This window comes from Lutra lutra, chromosome 9 (assembly GCF_902655055.1).
Source record: "Lutra lutra chromosome 9, mLutLut1.2, whole genome shotgun sequence".
NCBI classification, from domain to species: Eukaryota; Metazoa; Chordata; class Mammalia; order Carnivora; family Mustelidae; genus Lutra; species Lutra lutra.
Window position 1 is genome coordinate 2,128,641 of NC_062286.1, and position 22,835 is coordinate 2,151,475.

A 22,835-nucleotide genomic window follows, 5' to 3' on the forward strand; every position below is an offset into this window, starting at 1 on the left:
CACTGACCTCACTTCTCCTGGGATTCCTCCTGGAGTGTCGGCTGCTTCTCACTTGCCACGACAACATTTATTTCTTCATACTCACAACCTTCTTCTCGAACTCCTGCTCTGGGCCACTCATTGTTCAGGCTCTGGGGATCCTTAGTCGAATGTGACCATCAAGATCTCTGCTTCTCTGGAGGCTTACATTCCAGGGCGGAGGAGTCAACGATAAGTGAACAAGTAAACACAGACATATTAGACGGTATTAAATGCTAGATGGAAATAAATCAAAGGCGTGATTGATCAGGGAGCGCCTCTCGAGGGGCTGCTTCTAAGTGGAGTCCGAAATGCAGGAAAGAGCAAGGTGTGCGAAGACACGGGGACATTCCAGGCTCAAGGTCTTGTGCGGGGACAAGCTCGATGTCCGAGGGCTGCGGGAACGCATGCAGGGCTGTGGTGTGGGGAGGAAGGGAGGAGTGGGGATTTTAGTGCAGGTGTGGCTCTCTCCACCACGGGGGCTCTGAGTCAGGGGGTGACCATTCTGACTGATGTTCACCAGGGCGGTCCCTGTGGGGAAGGGACCGTGGGGCTGGGAGGATGAGCCGCTGGGAGATGGGGCCGCCTGACCAGCATGGTGGATGTGCATGGGTCCGGGATACGGCTCGGGGTTGGAAGGGAGAGACGCGCTGATGGTTTAGTTGCAGGGGTGGGGGAGGAAAAGACTCAGGGTCTCCCCGATTGTGTGATTGGGCACCTGGAGTTGGAGCCCAGGCAGGCAGCACGCTCCAGGCCGAGAGGACGTTCAGGGGCTGGCGCCGACGGAGGCCCAAGCCCGCAGCAAACGCTTCCCGTGCTGTTGAGTCCAGCCCCACTGTGAGCTGCACCTTCTGAATTGTCAGAAGGGAGAAGGGGTCACATGTAGTCCGAGATGGGGACAGGAGGGTCAGCTGCATAGGTGTGTGGATGCAGCGGCTGCAGGTGTGGGCGGGGCTCCAGGTGAGGGCTCCGTGGGGCGGGATCGGGAGTTCACAGTGCAGCTGCGGGGGGGGGGGGGTGTGGGGGTGTGGGGAGGGGTGAGAGGGTGTGGGGGGGTGAGGGGGGTGGGGAGCAGCCTGCTGGAATGGCAGCGTGCGGTGTGGGGGGCACCCGAGCGCTCTGATGAGGGCCTGCTGGGCAGGGTGGTGATGGCGAGCACTGAGGGGCTGTGGCGTCCGTGGTGCGTGGGGGAGGGGCCGGTGGGCCGGCTGAGCTGCTGGAGCCGGAGCAAAGGTGCGGCGCTGCCGGTGGTGGTCCCGGGTGGAGGCTGGCAGAGTGCGCAGTGGCGGAATGAGGCAGGCGGGTAGGCTGGGCTCGGGGAGAGGGAATGTGGAGGCCTCGGGGAGAGGGAATGTGGAGGCCTCGTGGCTCGGGTGGGGCACTCGGGCCCTGGAGGTCTGGAGGGTGAATCGGCCCCACGCTCTCCAGCCTGCTGGGCGGGGGGACAGAGAAGGGACCAACACCGCTGGGGAGCAAGTTTTAGGAGGTCATGATGGAGAATCCTTGAGGCAGCTCTGGGACTGTGTGGGGTCATGGTCTTGACGACCTGCCCTCCGCAGTGTGTCCACAGCACAATCCCCTCCTCTTGCTTTTCTGTGCTCGTGCAAATGATAAGACTCCAGGGAAGAGAGATTTTGGTTGCCTGCGGCAAGGCTCCAGATCCTTTTCCTCCGTGTGTTAGGCCACAGGGGATGTGAGGTAGAAGCTGAAGGAGCCCCAGGGGCAGCTAAGCTCCTCAGGTGGGATGCACAGGAAAGGACAGGGAACGGGGGACGTGTTCTCACCTGCTTGTAGGGCATTCTAGCTGAACCCCATGGCCTGACTGAGAAGCCACCCACCATTCTTGGGCCCCATGGTTTGGCCGAGCCGCGTGCCTGGGGAGTGCATCACGGATGCTGGCTTGTCAGGTGCGCCACTGGGCACGTCTGGAGATGCCGCGGGTCTCTCCGGACCTTCCAGGACGGCTCTAGCCCGCTGTACACCTGCTCACCTGGCCCTTACCCCGACGGGAAGGCACAGCCCGCCAATCCCAACCCCAGTCGCCTGGAGCTGCTGGGCGCGAGTCCTGTCCCCCTGCCAGCGAGGAATCCGGCCCTTCTTGGGGCCACCCCGTGAGGCTGTTAGCCAGGCCCGACCCCACATTTGCTTGTTTTGGGCAGGTCTCTGCGGTCCACTGCTAGTTAACAGGTGTTTGTCACTTTGAACTGAATTCTGACACTTTTTCTCTTTTCAGATCAAACCGGTGGTACACTGTGACATGAATGTGCCTTCCCGGTGGCGGAATCTTCACCGCACCTCCCGGCACGTTAAGTGAGTAAGGTCTTGTGAGAGGTCACAGCTGCTGGGCTCCTTAGAGACAGCGTTCAGCTGGACAGACTCACCTTCACCAGCCCTCCTCCCTCCTCCCTCCTCCCCACCCTCCTCTCCCTCTGGCTTCCCCCTCTTCCCTCCTCCCTCTTCTTCACCCCTGTCCCCTCCCTCCCCTCCTTTCTTCTCTTGAACCTGATTTGGAAAACAATCCAGTTGCCGTGCTGTTCAACAGTTTACATGGGGGTGGAAAGGCAAGGGGCTTCCCACACACAATTTAATCTTAGGCTCTTATTTTTAAAGCTGGCAGTTGCAGCTGGTGGGTGTTGAAGGGAAGCTTACGGGTAAGACCAAAGGCAAAGACCTGTGGGGCTATAGCATGTCATGCTCCCGTGCTGTGGCAGGAGGGGGATGTCTGGAGTCTCCATTCCCCCTGGAGCTACAGCTGATGCTAGGGTTCAAGGTGCCTGGGACTGTGTGTCCCGGGTGATCAAGACAGCTCTCTGGGCCCGTCTGCCTTAGATTTGGGGCTGTAGAAAGCACACACTCGACTCAAAAGCATCATTGGCTCAAATCCCGCTTTCATCTTCCTGTCTTTGTGACTGGCACATGCCCCATGTCTCTGAATTGGCTCCCTTGCTTGTAAAACAGGATGGATGATATCATGCGCCGTGTGTGTGGGCTCCCTGGGGACACGACCAGCAGCCCCGCCCAGTGCCGGTCCCGCAGCAGGAGCTCTCCGAGGCCTTCTTGTACTGGGATGTTATCATATTTATGATGAAAACCTGTGATGTGGAGATGAAGCTAGTGTCCTCCCTTTTACCATGTTCTGTTCCCAGGGCACAGAATCCCAGGGAGTTTCTGCAGAAGTGTGGGCTCTCTGTGTCTGAATAGCACCAGCTGGGGCGTCTGGTCCTGGCCGTGGTCAGCACCTGCCATGTCCCTGACCCGGTGTCCTTCACACGCGTGCTGACCAGCGAAGGGCCGGGGGCCGTCAGGGGGAAAGCCCCGGCTAGACTCCTCAGAGCCCAGACTGGGAGGCAGAAGGATGCAGGAAACATGACCTGTTGATTAGCCAAATGTGCCCCTTTCATGTCTCTTCAGAACCTGGACCATCATTGCCATAGCATATCTCTCCTTCAGTACCTGGGTCTTTCCATCGTGCCTTCTCTAGGCCTGAAAGCTGTTTTGAAAAGATGAGAGGCACAGTATTTCCAAAGTTTGTGAAAGATGCCTCTTTCTGAAGAGTGTATAGAAATCTTGGGGAGCAGTATTGACTTATGGATCTTGCCTGACAAAGAGGCATATCCCTAAAGCTACTTTTTTTTTTTTTTTGGCATGAACCAAAATATCAGTGATTCTCACTTCTTTTGATGGATTTTTTTTTCTCTATTACAGACCATTTACACTTGCAGCATGTGCTCCACGCATTAGATCGGTGTGCTAGAAATTCCACTAGATGGACCCAAATATCCATTCAAACGCAGTGTCTTCTCTACAGAGACCTGATCATGTTTGCTTGGAGAACCTGCAACTATAAAAAGCAAGCAAACAAAATAGTTGTGGTGGGTTCCAGAGTCTTTGATGTTTAAGGGAGAAAGGAGTTTCTCCCTTCTCACAGGCAGGGGAGCTGGGGTGGTAGTGGGGTGGCTGCTTGAGTGTGCCCAGATTCAGAGAGAGAGCCTGGGGCTCCCCTGGCTGTTTGGGTCTCCCCAGAACTGAGCAGGTCCAGACCACAGGTCCTGCTTCTGCCACTAAGCAAAGCTGCGTCACATGGTACCTGTTGGGTCACCGTCATCACCATCATCAACACCTGAGGAAGGTCCATTCATAGATCCATGTGCTATTTCTTATTTTTTAAAAATTTAAAATATTTCTTATTTAGTAATTTAAAATATGTTCTACTTAAACTATTTATTAAACCTTAATGAGCATCATAGCAGGTGCATAGAGTATAGTTTTATGTGTTTAACATCTCTTATTTGAGTTATATTTCTAAAACTACTTTTTGGGACCAGAGTAACATATGCCCACGGTAAAGAAATAAACAGCTTTAAAAGGTATGTGTTACAAGTAAGTGTTCCTCCCACCTTCTGTCCCTAGATCCGTAGTGACTTACCTGAAGACAACGGCTGCTAACTGCTTCTGGAGGATCCTTACAGGACAGGTTCACAGACCCAAGCATTTGGATCCTACAGACACTGTTGGGTGCCCCCTTTTTTCCACCACACAGTGTGTCTTGGAGATGGTTCCTTATGAGCACATGTGGATAAGCTGTGCTTTACATAACTGGCTGCACTGTTTTCCAAAATTCAGATGTGCCCTCATCTAACCATGCTGGGCTTTGGCCGTGTGTGCAGGGGCTCCTGCCCGCCCCTAACCTCTCCATCAGGGACTTCCCCAGGAAACTGTTCTTGGGTACTCAGGTAGGGTCGGTTGGTCATCCAGCCACCTGGAGTGTCGGGTGGCAGATGGACCGATGCTTGAATTCCTGCGGAGCAGGAAGCTCTGGTTCATTCTTCAGCTCAACCAGCAACTTTGGGAACTGTGTTAAGTCTGGCACGTCCTCTGAACTTGTAGCTTCCTAATTTATAGATTAAACATTTCTTTCCTTTCTTGGTCTTTAAAAATTAAAATATTCAAATGGGTAGTTTTTCCCCATTTTTACATTCTTATTATAAATACATGTGGGAACCTGGAACCCTGTAAAGAATAAAATCAAAATCCCTCGTCCTACTTCTCAGATCCTCCTCATAGCCTGAAGGACACTCACTTTTCATGGTCTCTTCATACCTTCTGGTGTGTGTGTGTGTGTTTACAGCATTAACTGTATTTGACCATAACCCCCTGTAAATACAAATTCTGGATCAACAATTCTAAGCTGCTGCGTAACTTATTACTGTCTGGCTGTGCCAGTTTACTTGACCATTTCTCAGTACCTGGACCTATAGGTTCTTTTCATATTTTGTTTCTGTAAATAATCCTATGAGAAATGTCTTTATATAGGAATCTGCTTCATTTCCATGGGTTGGATTTCACAAGAGGGAACATGGTTATTGATCCCATTTGTCTCTTTAGTCTGTGTGACCAACTCGCTCTGAGGGAGAGCACAACACTTTTAGCGACAGCCCCACTGGGTGTGTGTGTCTTAGTCTGCTGGATTCTGCTGCTGCCATAATTTTTTTCTTGGGGAGAGGACACGATTCTGTTCGTAAGAGTGCCTATTTCCCCACACTCAGTATAAGAATGCATGTTAAGTATCTTTAAAAATTTAGACAGAAACACTGCATGACTTTGTTTAAACATTCATCTCTTTTATTACTAGTAGTAATCTATGTTTGGAAAGACTTTTGGGATAAGACATTTAGGAAAACCAAGAGATGAAAACATTGTGGCAAATATTTGCTGCAGGAAGGCTATCACATAAATGCATTGTAGTATAACTTGCTCAGAACATTTCCCAGGGTTTATTTTGGGGTGGTATTGTCCATAGAGAAGAAGGTGGTCTCTGCATGGGTTGGAAGCCCCTTGCCACAGAGCATTAGGAAAGAAAACCGATTCTTCGTATTTTGCACAAATGTATTAAAGTTTATATTTGCTCTGAAAGAAAAAGAGATGTATTCATCCAATTTTAAATTATTTGTATTATAGGAAAACAACCACAATAAAACAACAGTAACCATGAATAATGTAAAAAATGGAAAGCCAGAATTGTAAAATTGAGCTCCTTAATGTTAAATGCAATTTATTACTTTAAGACTTACAGAAACAAGACTCATCATTTACATTATTCTAATTTGAGTTACAAGAGTGTGAAACTGTTGCCAAGTGACTTGGACCAGGTGGCGAGGCCTCATTAACAGGAGAACTGTGCACTGAGTACTCTCCCTGCAGCCGGCCCCTTGCCCCGACGCAGAAAACAAAATAAACCCACTGGGATCATGGGGAAGCTGCCTGAAGACTACATGAGTGAAATCAATTGTTGTCTTTTATCTGTTTAGCTGTTATCTTTTCAGAGGATTGCACATTATTTCCTGTGGGACACTACCTTGGCTCCATGGGAAGGGAAAGGAACTGCATTTTTAAAGGCAAAATTCTCCCTTTGTTTGCCAAAAGGGCACCATTTTCTTCCATTTTACTCACCACAGTGGAGGTCTGTTATTTAAAAGGAGTCGTGTCCTGTTCACCTGGACATTTGATCGTCTGTGAAAAGATGTTTCCCTACAGAGTTGCTGTGTCACCAAGCTTTCAGCATTGAGCTTCTTGGTGACAGTCCTCGGCAGGTCATGGTCCTTGGCAGGTCAGGCTGGGCGTCTGAGGGCTGCCTGGAGATCGCATGTTGCTTGCGGTTCTCTAATTATGGGTCTCTCTTTGGATTTCCAGTGTTTCCCCCTCAAGGGTAAGGCACTAATGAATGCTTTTTTTTTTTTTTATTCTTACAGTGTTTTCACAAATGGAAGACTATTTATCCCACCTGTAAAAATTATCATACCCAAATTCAGTCTGATGGAATGGAATAGTGTGCTGGCCATGATTGGGGAAAAAGTCTTCCCTCTAGGAGGCGTGCGAAAGTAAGGCTCTGTCCCCTGGGGGAGACCTGGTCACAGTGTGGGAGTGTCCTCCCTGGACCAGCAAGGACTCCCATGTTACGTCATTAACTCTGATTTTAATTCTTTGAAAAACAGACAATATCTACTGTCTTTTTAAAAAAAATTTTTATTTATTTTTTAAATTTCTTTTCAGTGTTCCAGAATTCATTGTTTATGCACCACACAATCCGTGCCCTCCACAGCACCCACCACCAGGCTCACCCAACCCCCCACCCCCCTCCCCTCCAAAGCCGTGTTAGTTCCTCAGAGTCCACAGTCTCTCATGGTTCACCTCCCCTTCCAATTTCCCTCAACTCCCTTCTCCTCTCCATCTCCCCTTGTCCTCCATGCTATTTGTTATGCTCCACAAATAAGTGAAACCATATGATAATTGACTCTCTCTGCTTGACTTACTTCACTCAGCATCATCTCTTCCAGTCCCGTCCATGTTGCTACAAAAGTTGGGTGTTCATCCTTTCTGATGGAGGCATCATACTCCATAGTGTATATGGACCACATCTTCCTTATCCATTCGTCCGTTGAAGGGCATCTTGGCTCTTTCCACAGTTTGGTGACCGTGGCCATTGCTGCTATGAACATTGCGGTACAGACGGCCCTTCCTGTCACTACATCTTCATCTTTGGGGTAAATACCCAGTAGTGCAATTGCAGGGTCATAGGGAAGCTCTATTTTTAATTTCTTGAGGAATCTCCACACTGTTCTCCAAAGAGGCTGCACCAACTTGCATTCCCACTGACAGTGTAAGAGGGTTCCCCTTTCTCCACATCCTCTCCAACACTCCTCAGACTCCACACACACAAAACAGATAACTGATATTTACTATCTTTTTACCATACTTATTTTTATTTATTTATTTATTTATTTTTAAAAAAGATTTTATTTCTTTATTAGAGCTAGAGAGAGAGAGCACAGGCAGGGAGAGGGACAGAGGGGCAGAGGGAGAAACAGACTTCCTGCTGAGCAGGGAGCTCAGTGTGGGAATCCATCCCGGGACCCTGGGATTATGACCTGAGCTGAACGCAAATGCTCGACCAACTGAGCCACTTAGGCATCCCACCATACTTATTTTTAACTAATTTATTTCATTTTTCATTCAACATAGTTTATTGAACATTTGACATGTGCTAGGTATGGTGAAATGGGTGAATGAGGACATGGGATGGGGAGGGGTGGGGTGGATAGTGGTGGGGTAGACAGTGGTGGGGTGGACAGAGGGGGAAGAGAGGTGAGGTGGCCATGGGGATAGGGAGAGGTGAGATGGACAGTGGTGGGGTGGACAGAGGGGGGACAGAGGTGAGGTGGCCATGGCTGGTTGTGGGAGTGAATCCAGGGACAGGCTGGTGGACTTAGACCAAGGGGTTGGTGTGGATCAATGGACCAGAAGGAGGGACAGTGGGAGTAGCCAGCCTAGCAGGCTGCAGAGGGAAAGGTTAAGGCTTCAATGTTGGGAACACCACTGGGGAGAAGGATGCCCAAAGTCCTACATGGGAGTGGGCTGACAAAGTGTAGGGAAGACACAAACCTTCTGAGTCAAAAAGTCAGAGACGTGGCATGATGCTGAGTGTTGGAAGTATCATCTTTATGCACAGTGATGGTCCCCATGATGGTAGGCATTGGGGTGGAAGGGCAAAATCATTCACTCCTGTTTCACTTGTCAGTTGTCTCTCTTACGGGGTCAATTAAAATGTAAACAATTGATTTACGATCGGCAGTTGTGACACCAGTGATGAAGACCAAGCCTCCTTGTGAGCAGGACATCACTCTTGGGCGTTGAGAGTCGCGGGGTCGTCGTTAACCTAGTGAGGGCAGGGAGTCCCGAGGGGACCCCATACATGCCAGGGAAGTTCGATGTTACCTAAAAACCAGTACTGCGGGCACCCAGATGTTCCAGAAGGCAGCTTGATAAATGTCAGCGTGTCACTCTGAAGGAAAGAGCCAGTCCCGCGGAGCCAGCGGACTTGTGTGCACTCTTGGAAGGAGCCGGAAGTGGAGGTAGAATTGATCACACGTCACATGTGGAAGGCCAGAGGCGAAGCAAGCCAGGAAACAGGATGTTCGGAGGGAAAACAGGACATTTGATTAATACGATTTTGGTTTTTCTCTCCACCGCTCCCCAGTTCTTTATGGTTGAATTAGAAAAGGTGCAGAGCTTGGGAATGAAAGAAATGCTTGGAAGGACTAATGGTAAGTTTATTTGGTCTCATCACTACTGAGAACACTTAGCTTCTGAGAACAGACGTTCAGAGAAACACCCGGGCGGTGAGTCTCATCCTTGCGAGGCTCCCGCTGCTGGAGGGAAGACCTGCAGCCCCTTTGGCGCGTCCGGGACGTCTGACTTGAGCTGCTCCAGGGTCCGTTCCCCTCTGCTCTGCCGTGCGGAGAGCTCGGTTTCCTGTGTCCACTGCCCTCCGCCTGACCTGTCGGCTCGCGCAGCCCCTTCCTTGCTCCTGCTGACGGCGCCAAGGATCTCCTGGGCCCCCGAAAGGAACCCGGACTCCATCTCCCCCGCGTCTGTCTCCCGCCAGGCCTCGCAGACGCCGGTCTGCCTCCTTCCCCTCCCCGAGAAGACCAGAAGCCTCCGTGCGTTTCCTCGGCTCCCACCTCAAGGAGGCCCGTCACGTTGCTGTGATCCACGATCTGAATTTCGGGTTATCCTGAGGAGGGTTTCTTTGCTCTACTTTTTAAATTATTTATTTATTTATTTATTTATTTATTTATTTTTTTAAGATTTTATTTATTTATTTGAGAGAGAGAGAACGAGAGAGAGAGAGCCTGAGAGGAGAGAGGTTAGCGGGAGAAGCAGACTCCCTGCTGAGCAGGGAGCCCGATGTGGGACTCGATCCTGGGACTCCAGGATCATGACCTGAGCCGGAGGCAGTTGCTTTACCAACTGAGCCACCCAGGCGCCCCTGCTCTACTTTTTTTAAATGACAGCCCGGACTGTGCCAACGCGCGTGGTTGCCCGCGGCACGTGACCCCGAGTCGTGTGTCCTCCAGGTGCTTTCCTGCCATTCGGCTCCTTCCTGGAGAAACGCTCTCGGTGTGCCTCGGGGCAGGGGAGCCTGGTGACGGCGACGGCCTTCCCGGGCCTTCCGGTTTCCGCGAGGGCGGCCGCCAGGAGTTCTTTCCGTCCAGGTTGGAAACATCACGTCCCCGTCTCGGCCCTTCAGTGCTGCTGTGGGAGGCTCTGGTGCGGGTGCGGCTGTGGCCGCGTTTTCCCCGGCTCGCCTGGGGAGGACCCTCCTGGGTGCTCGCGAGCGTCCCGAACGTGTCCCTGTGCCCGCCCGTGAGATGTCCCGTGCCCCCTCTCTTGTGACGCTCACTGACTCCGTTTGATCCTGTGAAATTCATCTTCCTCGTTCCTACACATTTCTCTCCCTTTCACTTTTGTTATGTTTTGAGATCCTTTCGGGCGGCGGCGAACCCACACCCTCATTTCGGGGCTTTTCTCCCGAACACTTTTTTGGTGTTTCTCGTGCCGCCTGCCTCCGGGAGCCGCCCTCGGTCTTGTCCTCCCGGCAGTGGCTGGAGCCACAGCACGGCCTCCGCGGGGCGCCCTGACCCAGTTGTCTCTGCGACTCAGTATTCACATCCGTATTTCTGTTTCTTCTCCACACTTTCTTGTTTTCTGTGTGTAACTTCTCCTCTTATCGCACTTACGGTGTTTTCATGTTTATATTAAATTCTTGGCCCACCTGCTCCGACACTTCTGCTTCTCGGGGGACACACCGACCTCACCCGGCTGCCCTGAGCAGGAGACGCTGTCCTCCAGCCCACATGGCCCTGCTGCCCCTCAGTCCCATCGGCCTCCGTCCACCTCTCACCTGCTGCTGGCATCTGTGCCTCCTGACTGCGTCCTGGGGACGCCTGCACCGGCCGTCTGGGTCCCCCAGTGCAGGGAGGCACCAACGGTCTCAGCAGGGGGGGCCCTGGCAGGAGAGGAACAGTGTTGCCAGCACTTGTGCTCCTTGTCAGGGCCCCTGCTGCCCACGCGGCTGTCGGTGGCTTCTCGTGGTTGTCTCTGTCTGGAAGGTCTTCCCGTCCCTTCAGGGCTGGTCTAAGGTGGCCATCCTCACGCGGCTCCCGGAGCCGCTGCTGCAGGGCCACTGGCATTTTTAGAGATGAGGGTCCAGCTTTGTCCTAGATCAGGGGCCGGGAGGCCGTGAGGGTGGGGCCGCCGTGCGCGTCTTAGCAGCCTTCCCGTGTTCTGATGCTGAGGCTGGAGAAGGACTGATGGGCGGAGGACGGTTCTGTGGCTTCAACCTCTTCAGAGGGAACTTGTCCTCTGCCCTCTCTGGATCGCCCAGACCCCCGATCGCCTCATACACCCTCTCTGTCCGGCCCGAGCCTCCTGTCTCAGGCTGGGCCCCTTCCTCCATCAGCTGCGTAGGCGTGATGCCCCCACACCGGTCAGTGGCCTGTTGCTGGCACCCAGCTCCTGCCCGCTCTTCCATGGCAATTTCCAATCGCTGCGGCAACCCCAGGGATCCCTTCTTCTCCCTAGAACATTCAATGTCCCAGAATTCACTCTGCAAGCTCTGTGTGTGCCTTTCACCTTCAGCGACAGTCGACCCCTGTGTTCTGGCCTTTGGCCCCTCCTGCTACCCTGGATGGCTTTGCCCATCATCCCACGAGGACACTCCCACCCTCTGCACCCCTCTTGTGCCCCCACCTCTGTGAGGCCTACTGTTCAGTCTGGTTTCCTCCTCTTGGAAGTCTGGATCTTTGCCCTTCGCTGGTCCCATTTGTGTTTATAGGTTTGTGTACAAACCCTGATGACCTCTTTACTCGCATTTATGTTCGAGATGGCACCACCTTGTCCAGTGCATGAAGATACTCAGCATTGAGTGAATCGAATCATGTCTTACGTGAATGAATGAGTGGATGGATACTTGCCAATCCACTCTCCAGCCCAGAGTAAAAGTAGAAAAATATGAGTCGTTTGGGGCTTATAAAAAGGCATATTATTTGCTAATAAATACTGGTTTGTTTTCCAACCATTGTTATAACAATATAAGCCAATTTGTATTAATTTTTGCTGTTGTTAAAATTAATTGAACACCAACCAAGAGCTTAAAATGTTCTCAAGGGCCTCTAAGTACTTGTACATAATTGAAAATATACTTTAATTAAAAATCTAAAAATGGGAAGCAAGCTTAGCCTTGGAGGGGCAGCTCCCACGGGATTTAATTAGCCCATTTGGATTTCACTTGTCTACGTGTTCAGCTCTGGCCGGTAGCCCCCGTTCCGGTCGCATCGCCTGCGGAAGGGCCCCCAGCCCGCGGCCGCTGCTCTGAATATCCCACCATCTCTTCTTGCTCTGTTCACAGGTTATTTACCATGAACGGGCATCTCTTGGAGAACTCAAAGGACCTACAGGACAACCACTTCTACGTGGCCGCAGGACTGGAAACCTTCAAATATTTCCCTTACTGGAAGTCCTCCACAGTGCCCAGCGAGGTCCAACAGTGAGCATGCTTCCTACCTTGCCCTCCTGAATTGGGACAGTTTGCCTTTTTCCCCGGGATTGCCCCCAAGTGCAGCCGCTCAGCTCTTGGCTGCTTTTCCGGAGTGAAGCTACATACTCTGGTTTTGTACAGGACACAGTTTTGGATTTTCACAGGGAGGTGTGAGACTCCCTGTTGTGTGGTGATGTGACCAGGACAGGGAGCCCTTGTGTTGCGTGTACAGCTTCTTCTCAAGGTGACACTGGGAGACTCAGCCAGAAAGAGTCTCAGTGTGCAGATCACACGGGCCCCGGGACATGGTTGTGATGGCCCGGCCTCCATCCACGACCTGGCTCTGTTTTCTTGCTTCGCCCGGGTTCCCCTGCTCTGGAATCCGGAGTAGGTGTGGGGCGGCAGGCTTTCCTGGTGGGAACAGTGGTGATTATGACAGTGGATCCTGGCCTGGGCTAAAGGTACACCATGGTGTGTGTGTTTATGGACTTTCGGGAACATCTATGAGGAAGACATAGGCATTGGTGGGGTCTCCCATTCCGTCACCGGAAAAAACCAGAGTGTTGGCTGTCATTTCTCGGGCTTTGCTCACTCCCTGGCTTGGCGTCTGAATTTGGCCAGAAAAGCTCTTGTGACGAGTGCACAATGTTCTTCTACCCGAGGGACGCCCTGGGGCTTTGCTCTGAAGGACACTGCAGCCTCACGCACGGACCTGCTTGCCCAGAGCCTGCAAGTTTGCTCAGTGGACAGGCGTGGACTCTGTCCATCTGCTGGTCTCACAGCTCAAGAACCTTGAAGTCCCCTGACAGGGTGGCCTGACATACGTTCCCAGGGCACAGTTGCATTGGACGCTTCCTCAGGGAGACTTTGTGGTTTATTAGTCTGGGGCCCTCTGTGGTGGAGCTCCTGACGCTCTCCCGTGTGTCCATCCTGGATGTCCCGGCTCCATGGTGGGTCAGGAAGGAGGTGACCTGCGAGGCCAGAGCTCAGAGGCGTATACTGATCCAAATCCTCAATTTTTTGCCCAGATTCAAGCCTGGGTATTAGGGCTGTGTCTGAGTTCGTTGCCTCTGGGTCCTGGGGGATGACACGGTGGGGCATGGGATGACAGGGGGACAGCCTCAGGTGTGCCTGCCAGTGGATGGTGAGCCCCAGGGGACTGTGCCCTGCCAGCCACGCCCTTTGTCACCAGCGCTGGACCTCGAGGCTCTGTCCCTACCTGATTTGGTACCTGGGTGTCCCATGCCTTGCTGCCCTGTACGTGAAAACCTCCTTCCAGGAGGCTGGGGTCGCGGTGTGTGACTCCGGTGCCTGGCCTCTGTTCCCACCCCGAGGGAGCTCCTGATGTCCAGGTCTGGCTGGGAGGAACAGTTTCCAGCTTTGAACGGGACTTTGCAGCCTGGACTGCTCAGCCCCTGGCTGTGTTTGCACAACATGTGGGGCCACAGTGGTCTGAGGACACCTGTCAGGGACCCTCCCATGGCTGCTGCTCCATCACGTTGCACATGGTCACCATCTCGAGCAGAGGACCAGAGGTGTCGGCGTTGGTCTTGTGCTGGAGCTGGCGGGCGGTTCACCCCTGCACACCCATGAGTTCCCTGGCCTAGAGCCCAGGAACCCGAGACATGTTGTGTCTGTTCGCCCTTTCCTGCTGTTAGGGTTTCTACGTTGGGGCAGAGAATGGCTCATTTTGTCCTGTCCGTAGGCGATGACCGCACAGCACATGGTTAGGTTGGGATCCTGTCTACGTGCTGGGCAGGCAGGGCTGTTTCTCGATTTTATCCACTTGCTAATTTGTTCCTGGTTGTCCTAACTGCACTGTGGGTAGAAATACCTCAGGGGCTGCTGGACGGAGGTGCTGGTCCTCTCTGTGCCCGTGTCCACTGCTCTCCACATGAGCCCCCACACCATCCATGTGTTTTGTTTTTCTCTGTCCCCTGTTCATGTATGGACCCTGAACTGGGTCTTAATTATCTTTCTCCATCGAAAGAGGAAGAGATTCCCCAGAGTTGCTAAGACACTGAAGTCCGTTCCCCACCCATGGTGTAGACCCCAGAGGTGCCCTCCTGCTGGAGAGCGGGGTGCCCGAGTGTTCCTTCCTGTGCGTAGCACTGGCAGGGTTCAGCCCCATACAGAGGAATTAGTGGGATGTGCTCCCCAGGCTGCGTCAGAGGGAAGGGTGGCAGTTAGACGGGGGGTGGGGGTCTGCCACGTGTTGGAAGGAGGCTGGGCTGGGTTTTAGATGGGGCTGGGGTCTCTGCTCCTCCCCTGGTCAGTGGTGCCACATTCACTGAACCCTCATGTCTCTGAGCCGTGCTTCCTCTCCGGCAGGGAGAACATGACATGTGTGTGTCACAGGTCCCTGTGAGAGCTGCATGAAAAACCCGTGTTTGTGGGAGTGACCGTCAACGGCCAAAACCTTGGTTCAAACATGTTAGGATTTCCCCCCAGGACTGTATAAAAGCTTTAAGGCAGAAAGTGCCTGTAGACATGACACCCTCGGGTCAGAATGCCACCCACCCTGCTGGAAATGGAAACCCGTCGGATTTCCCAAGGTCTCCAGGAAGGAAACTGAGCAAACCTCAGTGGGGGCCCCTTCTGCTCAGAGGGTAGGAGATGCTGTTGATGTGAGCCCGTGACATGGGGGGACTGACATGCCTTCCATGGGGCCTTGCCCTCCCAAATGCCATGGCTGTGGCCTGCATTTTTAAGAAGATGTATTTTGGCTGACTTTTATGAAGTTCTAGCTGACTTACCTTTTGTCTTTCAGAAAGTATGCAGACATTGAGAAATGCTCACGAGGAAAGAAAAAAGTGAGTCCTTTTCGGGGCACCCGGGTGGCTCTGTTGGTTGAGTGTCTGACTCTTGATTTTGGCTGAGGTCATGATCTCAGGGTCGTGGGATCGAGCCCCATGTCGGGCTCTGTGCTGAGTGTGGCGTCTGCTTGGGATCCTTTCTCCCTCTCCCTCTGCCCCGACTGCTCACGCTCTCTCTAAGAAAAGTAAGTCCTTTTCACACAGTAAAGGTGAGAACTGGATTTCGGGACACTTGGCAAATCTGCCCCCAGGCCAGCCCCGGCAGTGGGGACTGGTGCTTCTGAATGCAGTGCTGGCGTCAGGCTTCCCGCTGTGTGTGCGGCGACGAGACGTGGGAGCTCAGAGTGTGGCGCTGGGAGGCACACGGAGGCGTTTGTGATAGGACGCAGTGAGCGTGAGGTGGAAACCGTGTGGCATAGGGACAGACTGGAGGGAGAGGGGCCAGGCCTGGTGTGCACCCTGGGCCTGGGGGTGGTGGGGAGGGGGCACGTCAGGCACAGAGGCGAGAAGCGCTCACTGTGTGTGTGCGTGTCTACACGCAGTGTGACACACACAGCTCGGGACGAGAGGAGCGGCCAGCGAGAGTCAGGACAGGAGCCTGGAAGGGCAGGGAGAGGCCAGAGGTTGGCGGCCATATGGGTCCTTATCACCCGCCGATATGATGACCCCGTGCCCCGACCGTCTTGTAAGATGCTATTTCAGTGGCCGCAATGACATTATCGTTCACTCAGCAAAGCTGTTGGGTGTCTCCCGTGTGTCTGCCCGTCCCCAGCTCCCAGCCCATTTGCTTGGCTTCTCCCGCCCGAGTCCGACCCGCTGGGAGGCCCCCCATGTGCTGAGCTGTTCCTTTCCTGCATCTCACGGCCAGACCTTGAAGTGGCTTTTCTCCTGGCACCGTTCCAATGTCATAACCGCCGTCTTAGCCGCTGTCTTAGAAGTATTTTGGCTTCCTCACCCCTCTGAACCATGCCGGAATTTGCTGGCAAGAGTCCAGCCTTGGCTGAGCCCAGCCCTTGCCCGTCTACGCTGGTGCTGGAGGAGCTTGGTGTCGCCGAGGTAACGACGCAGCCGACCTGACTCCTCACCCCGAGCTCACGACTGCAGGCCTCATCCTACCGCCTTTGCTGGAAAAGCCCGACTGCTAAAAGATGCCTTTCTGAGTATGTTTGGCTCAATTTTGTGAGGGACTTTTGCACGTTTGTTCATAGATGATATTCGCCTCCAATGCTGCTTTTTCGTGGGGTCCTTGCCTGGCTTTGGTGTCAAGGGTTTTCTGAATTGACTCTGTTGTTATTTTGGAAGCTTCCTGAAGTGAATGATCGTCTTATTTATTTTCTTTTCTTAATTAATTAATTAATTAATTTAAAAATTTCTTTTCAGTGTTCCAGAATTCATTGTTTATGCATCACACCCAGTGCTCCATGCAATCCGTGCCCTCCACAATACCCACCACCAGGCTCACCCAACCCCCACCCCCTTCCCCTCAAAAACCCAGTTCCTCAGAGTCTGCAGTCTGTCATGGTCCGTCTCCCCCTCCGATTTCCCCCAACTCCTTTCTCCTCTCCATCTCCCCATGTCCACTGTGCTATTCTTTATGCTCCACAAGTAAGTGAAACCAGATGATAACTGACTCTCTCTGCTTGACTCATTTCACTCAGCCTAACCTCCTCCATTCCCATCCATGTTGATGCAAAAGTTGGGTATTCATCCTTTCTTCATCTTATTTTTTCTCAATTTTCTTTCTCTACAGATAGCCTTTGGCATTAAGTGTTTGTTGATTGAATGAGTGGACGAGAATCCTTGAGAATGAAGAACCGATAGACATGATTCTGCCCTAAGGATGCGTTTCCTCACGTGCGGATGTGTTTCATGACAGAACGCTTGTGTGAATGAGTCTCGTGTGTAGCGTGATGGTTTGCAGGAGCAGGGGCCGTCGACATGTGGACATAGGCAAGCAGAGCACAGGTCCTAATGTGGTCCAGAGAAGGGGCAGACGTTCCAGGTGGAGAGGGGCCTTCGTGGATGTGCACAGGTTTCCAGCGTCACAGTTTTCTCAGCTGCCTCCACTGGCGTCTTCACGTGCGGTGTGGACACTGACTGTGAATGTTGAAACAGCCTGAGCCGCACAAGCTTGGAATCCCATACTTGAGTGATTTGGGGAGCCTCTGGGCACAGAGAACGGAGCCACAAGTTTGGGGGTCGTCATGGCTGGCTTTCGTTACGTCCTCGTTTCATTATGCTGTTGTGACTCTGGGTCCTGATAGGTGGGGATAGGGCTCTCTTTCCCTTTTACTAAATATTTGTTCTGTTTGGTCTAACATGTGACACGTGTTTGTTCTGATACCCTCCATAGTGCTTTCTCCTCTCTTTTGGAACATTAACAGGTTTTTTTTTTTTTTTTAAAGCCTTTTTTTTTTTTTAAAAGACTTTATTTATTTATTTGACAGAGAGAGATCACAAGCAGACGGAGAGGCAGGCAGAGAGAGAGAGAGAGAGGGAAGCAGGCTTCTTGCTGAGCAGAGAGCCCGATGCGGGACTCGATCCCAGAACCCTGAGATCATGACCTGAGCCGAAGGCAGCGGCTTAACCCACTGAGCCACCCAGGCGCCCAAGGAACATTAACAGGTTTTAAGGATGCTACGTAACGGGAAGAATCTTAAACAGGATCATCACAAACATTCATACCCTACAATGCAAATAAAATGTGTTATTTTAGAAAAAAATAAATCTTATCGTTGAAAATATTCTGTGATGTATGACAAGGCATGGCATGTAATGGCAGAGCAAACACATTTTATTCCAGAAAAAAAAAGGGAATTTCTAAAAGAACAGAACAGGCATTGATTTTGACAAAGGTTGATGTAAAATCTGTGCTTTTCTTGTACAAACGCCTCTCAAGGTGTGTCACCTCATTCGTTGTTCCCCGTGTGGAGGTCTGTGTGTATGTTGAACAGAGAACTCGGTACTTACAAACTTTCGCCCTGGGTGAGGAACAGGTGATTTCTAAGGAAGGAGATGAGCACATGTGCCAGGCTTCTCTGGCTGCATGAGGCTGGGTTTTCTTTTATTTTGTAATTTTACTTTTTGAGGCTGGGTTTTAGAATTACTCTCAGCAACCAAGTAATGGCAAGTACGGTTGCTTCCTTATGGGCCGGGCTCCCGTCGTCTCTTACTCAACTTCTCTGATTTGTCTTCCGTGGGAAGTGGGGCGCCTCCTGCGTACGGGGCCTCTGCGCACGGCTGGTGGTGTCGCGTGTGGCTTCGCGGTCGTCGCCTGTCTCTTCGGCCGAGGCGAGTGCGAGGTTGTCTCTACACACGTCGGGCGTCGTTGCTGCAGACGTCCTCACGGTGACGTGGATATGACTCAGAACCGAAGTGGAAAGTTACTGTATTCCCAGAAAGGTACAAAGGTAGAGCGGCGGCTGGATATTCGTGGAACACACTCTTCTTTAATTCCTTATATTTTTGCAAAGGAACAACCTACTCTTCTCTGGGACTTGAGGAGGGAAGTTGGCTGTTCGCAGCTGAAGATTCAGGCTGGAGAATCTGTGACAGTGTAACGACCCAGGCCTAGGGGTCAGCACAGCGATGCTTTATTACTTCTCCCGGTCCTGTGTGTTGGCTGGGTGGGTCTTGGGCCGGTGGCGCCTGCCTTCCTTTCGGGTGGCCTTCAGCTGTAGGGGCCGCTGGGCTGCTGCTGGCTTTCGGAGCACGTCTGCGGCAGTGCTGCGCACAGTCCCCCTGCAGTGGGAGGCACGCGCCCACAGTGTGCAAACCTCCCCTGTGTCCAGAGAGGGGTCTGGCGGCCAGGAAGTACTCTGCCACGTTCTTCCACCTCATCTTGTTACTGAGGGACGTGCAGAAGCCTTGCTTCCCATGCTCCAGGCAAGAGAGCACCAGCCTCAAAATGTGCAGAGCCACTTGGGAGAACATTCCAGAACAGTAGTGGTGCACTCTGTCCACACGGCACGGCGAAGCCCAGATGTACTCAGCTGTGAGGCAGCGATGGCTCAGGACAGCCCGACGCGGGGTGTGGGATCTTGAGACAAGCCGAGCAGTTTGTTTCTGTGGCTTGTCCTCTTGCTGTACGTCCGGATGTACTATGTGATAAAAACCGACGTCTAAAAGTTCCAAAAGGGCTGTTCCAGTGGAAAACAGAACTTCCAGGTAACAGGGTGTGTGGCAGAGCTTAGCTGGTAGTTTGTTTCTTAGCGGCACGAAAAATAACGACGTGTCTTATGACTCATGGCATTTGATTCCGTGAAATGAGGAGAAACACAATGGCAGGTGCTGGGGTGTCCCGGTGACTGGACGCGGGAGCACAGGAGAGGCCGCCGGGCTCCGGGTGTCCATTAACCTGCCCGTGACTGTTGAGTCCTAGGAAAATCCTGAATGAACCTGTCCTGATTTCGTTAGGTCAGATTCCGTATTATAGCAACTCATTTACCATGATTTTGTATCTATTACTCTTCAAGAAGTGGGGCTAACTTAATGTTTAAAATGAATATTTTAATGTCAAGCCTCCATAACATGTTGGTAAATAATTAATAGGCATTGTGTTTATATCATAGCCACAGCCAGAATGTTAATATTACCTACTTCTCTCTTGGGCGTAGAGTGCAAACGGTGGTAGTGAACTGAAATGAACAAGAGATGAAACAGTTAAAGGCTCCTGTGTGTGTGTGTGTGTGTGTGTACGCGCGTGCACACATGTATGAAACAGTCCCCATACTGTGGGACACGCACACTCTAATGACTGTAAAGCACAGTGTGGAGAAAGTGCATTGGCGCTGACATTCGCAGGCTATTAATGTCAAGACTGTTGCAGTATCACATCACATCCAAGGCTGCATTTGTATCTCCTTCCAGTGGCTCGAAGAGGCGACAGTCAGGTTCAAATGTTAGCAAATGTTCCACTTTAATAATGCGTGGAATAGGACCTGGTTCTCTGATGGCAGACCCTGACCCACTTGGAAGCAGGATGTTCACTTGGGAAGCTGGAGCGAGGCCTTCAGTGCGCAGCACTGGCTGTCCCCCTGGGCATGGCTTGACTCAGAACCTAACTGGGTAGTTCCTGTCCCTCCACTAGACAAGCTCTCCACTTCACCCACAGCACCTTGTGAGGCTGCCTCTCCTGCGCCTGAGCACGACTGTCTGTTACAGCCGCATTGAGTTTAGTTGGATCGATTGACATGGGCTCCAGAGGAAGGTGAGAGTCCCGACAGCACTCCGGAGAAATGAACATGGCGCGCCTGGGGTATGTCCCCTGAGAACGTTTTTAATGGGGGGAGGATTAATGAAATGGGAAAGGAGCACCTGCCCCTTTGTAAGGCACCGCGTTGATTTGAGACTCAGGACTCAGGGCAGGGAGGAGTGGGGACAGGGTGACCCGCAGATGTTTCTTTGCGTGGGGAAGCCACAGATTCTCTGTTTTCCGCCCAATCTGTTGTTTCTGAGAACTGCTGTGAATCTGTGTTGCCTTGACCATGAGAGACACGCAGAGTGTCTGCTGCACGGCGGCTGTGTGTGTAAAGCTGAAGGCGGCCTCTTCCCATCCTTGGGGAGCACAGACCAGCAGGGAGCCCGTGGGCAGTGCTGCAGGTGCGTGGCCGTGGGCTGCGTGGGGCGAGGGGGTGGGAGTGTGGACGAGGGCTCCTCTGTATAGGACACAGTGACCCTGGAGCAGGACCAGCACTGGAGGAGGTGGCAGCTCTGGAGAAGCATCTGGGGTGTCCCTGGCAGGTCGGGACAGCAGGGGCATAGAGGTTGCCTCACGGGCACGGGCAGGCAGGCTGGGCTGGCGCTGCGGACCCTGCAATCCAGCCCCCAGCTTTTTTAAGATTCCATTTATTCATTTGAGAAGAGAGCAAGCACAAGCAGGGGGAGCCTCAGAGGGAGAGGGAGAAGCAAGCCCCCTGCGAAGCAGGGAGCCCAACGTGGGGCTCAATCCTGGGACCCCGGGGTCACGACCTGAGTGAAAACCGAGGGACAGAGACGTTCAAGTGCCCCAACCCTTCCCCCTTCTTTGTCCTATTCTTCTTCTTTTCCTACTTTCCCCCACATCTTCTTATTCAGTTCAAGAGATCAGCAAAGATTTCCTGAGCAACTGCTGGGATTACTTCCTTGGGCACGTGTCTGTGTTGTGAGGCCCCTTCTTGCTTGGAGCCAGGAAGGCAGAGGCAGGGCCTGTGTTCTGGTGACGACGTGCAGGTGTTCCAGGAACGTGGCCCCAGGACTCTGAGCTCGGCGTGTGCTGAGGTTTGAAAACAGGGAGCAAGGGCGTTGCTAGTGGGGATGACCTGGACGGTGGGGGAAGCATGAGCAGGGAAGAGGCTGGCACAGGGATGGGAAGGGAGGCGGGCTTAGATGTGAGTGTCCCAGTGCTGAGCTGAGGCCCTTGAACACCACCCGAGGTTGTGACAGCTCCCGTGGGCATCTGAGAGGCGCAGGGGGAGGAGATTTGTGTCAGCACCGTTCCCTTACTTCCCGGGCAAGTACTTACCGTGTGCTTTCTGTGGCCTCCCGGCTCCGGGCTCTGGGAAGTCATCATTAGACAAACATCTCTGGCCCCAAGGAGCTTCCAGCCTTCTAGTGGTGAGATGTGAGTGACAACCATCCTGACTAGTCACGCACACTTGAGGTTGCTTCAGTGCTGGGCAACAGGATGAAGGGGAGGGAGGCAACGGGGTGTGCGGGTGAGCATGGCTGGGTGAGGGTCCGACTTGGTGAGAAGCTAACCTAGCACGGCTCCAGGTTTTGGGGCTTGTCGTAGAAGTACGGAGCTTCTAGGAACTCACGTTCCTGTCAGGTGCTGTGGTAACGGACGAGATTAAACAGTGAAATCAGTTTGTTGAACTTCAGCCCGCTCTTCATCTGCCATCACGCCGGCCCTGAGTCCTTTGTGTCCCGGGCCACCTTCCAGGTCGGTGTGGACCCGCTCAGCTCTGTCGTGTTGCCGCGCCTGGGGTCTGGGGGCCGGGGGGCCGGGGGCTGGGCTGCGACGGTCTTGGCTTTCGCTATGCACTTTGCTCCGCCCCATGGTCACACTGTGTCCTCGTGAGGAGGGTGGGACCTTTCCTGTGTCACTTTATATATTACTTCCGAGGTAGCAGTGGACACAGGATGTCTTGTAGAGGCCAAGGATGAAATGGTTGCGAGAATCGGTGTCAGCGATGCGTGGAGTCGAGCAGGTTTTCTGAATCCCATCCCCCAGCTGCTCCAAACACAAGCAGCACTTACTGTGTTCTGTTTCTACGACCCGTTCTGCCAAGATCTTGTTCCTATACTTGTGGGCGTGATTGCAGCTTTTAGGGAAGCCCCTTAAAGTAGGTAGAAAGACCTCGCTTGGTTTTTGTATTTGGTCGTGGGATGACCTTATGCACTTTAACTTCTGCAAGGACAGAGCAGCCGGTCGTTTGTGCCATAAATAATGTTGATGGTACAGGGAGGCGTCGTAGAGAGCCCGGGAGAAATCCCGACTTATATAGTCCCGCCTGCGTTCAGTAAAGACAGAGAACAGGGAAGCTGGAAAGGTGGTGTGCAGGGCGGAGCGGGATGTGCTCAGAATGAGCTCCTTGTCCACTGTGACCCCTTGTGCTCGGTCATTACTGTCTGTGGATTTCTTT

The 22,835-nt window shown here is 52.6% G+C and overlaps 1 protein-coding gene across 5 annotated transcripts in view; it reads left to right on the forward strand.

The window, feature by feature from the left end:
* DCDC2C (doublecortin domain containing 2C) overlaps positions 1-22,835 on the forward strand; it is a 97,068-nt gene that overhangs the window by 31,753 nt on the left and 42,480 nt on the right. For 4 of the 5 annotated variants that reach the window (XR_007130271.1, XM_047746568.1, XM_047746569.1 and 1 more), the window contains exons 3-6: positions 2,252-2,328; positions 6,768-6,896; positions 12,266-12,403; positions 15,165-15,207. Coding sequence is in view for 4 of the 5 variants with exons in the window: in XM_047746568.1 (XP_047602524.1) it covers positions 2,252-2,328; positions 6,768-6,896; positions 12,266-12,403; positions 15,165-15,207 (387 nt within the window). In the remaining variant the exon portion in view is untranslated. The remainder of the gene's footprint in view (positions 1-2,251; positions 2,329-6,767; positions 6,897-12,265; positions 12,404-15,164; positions 15,208-22,835) is intronic. The other variant, XM_047746570.1, reaches the window with a different exon arrangement.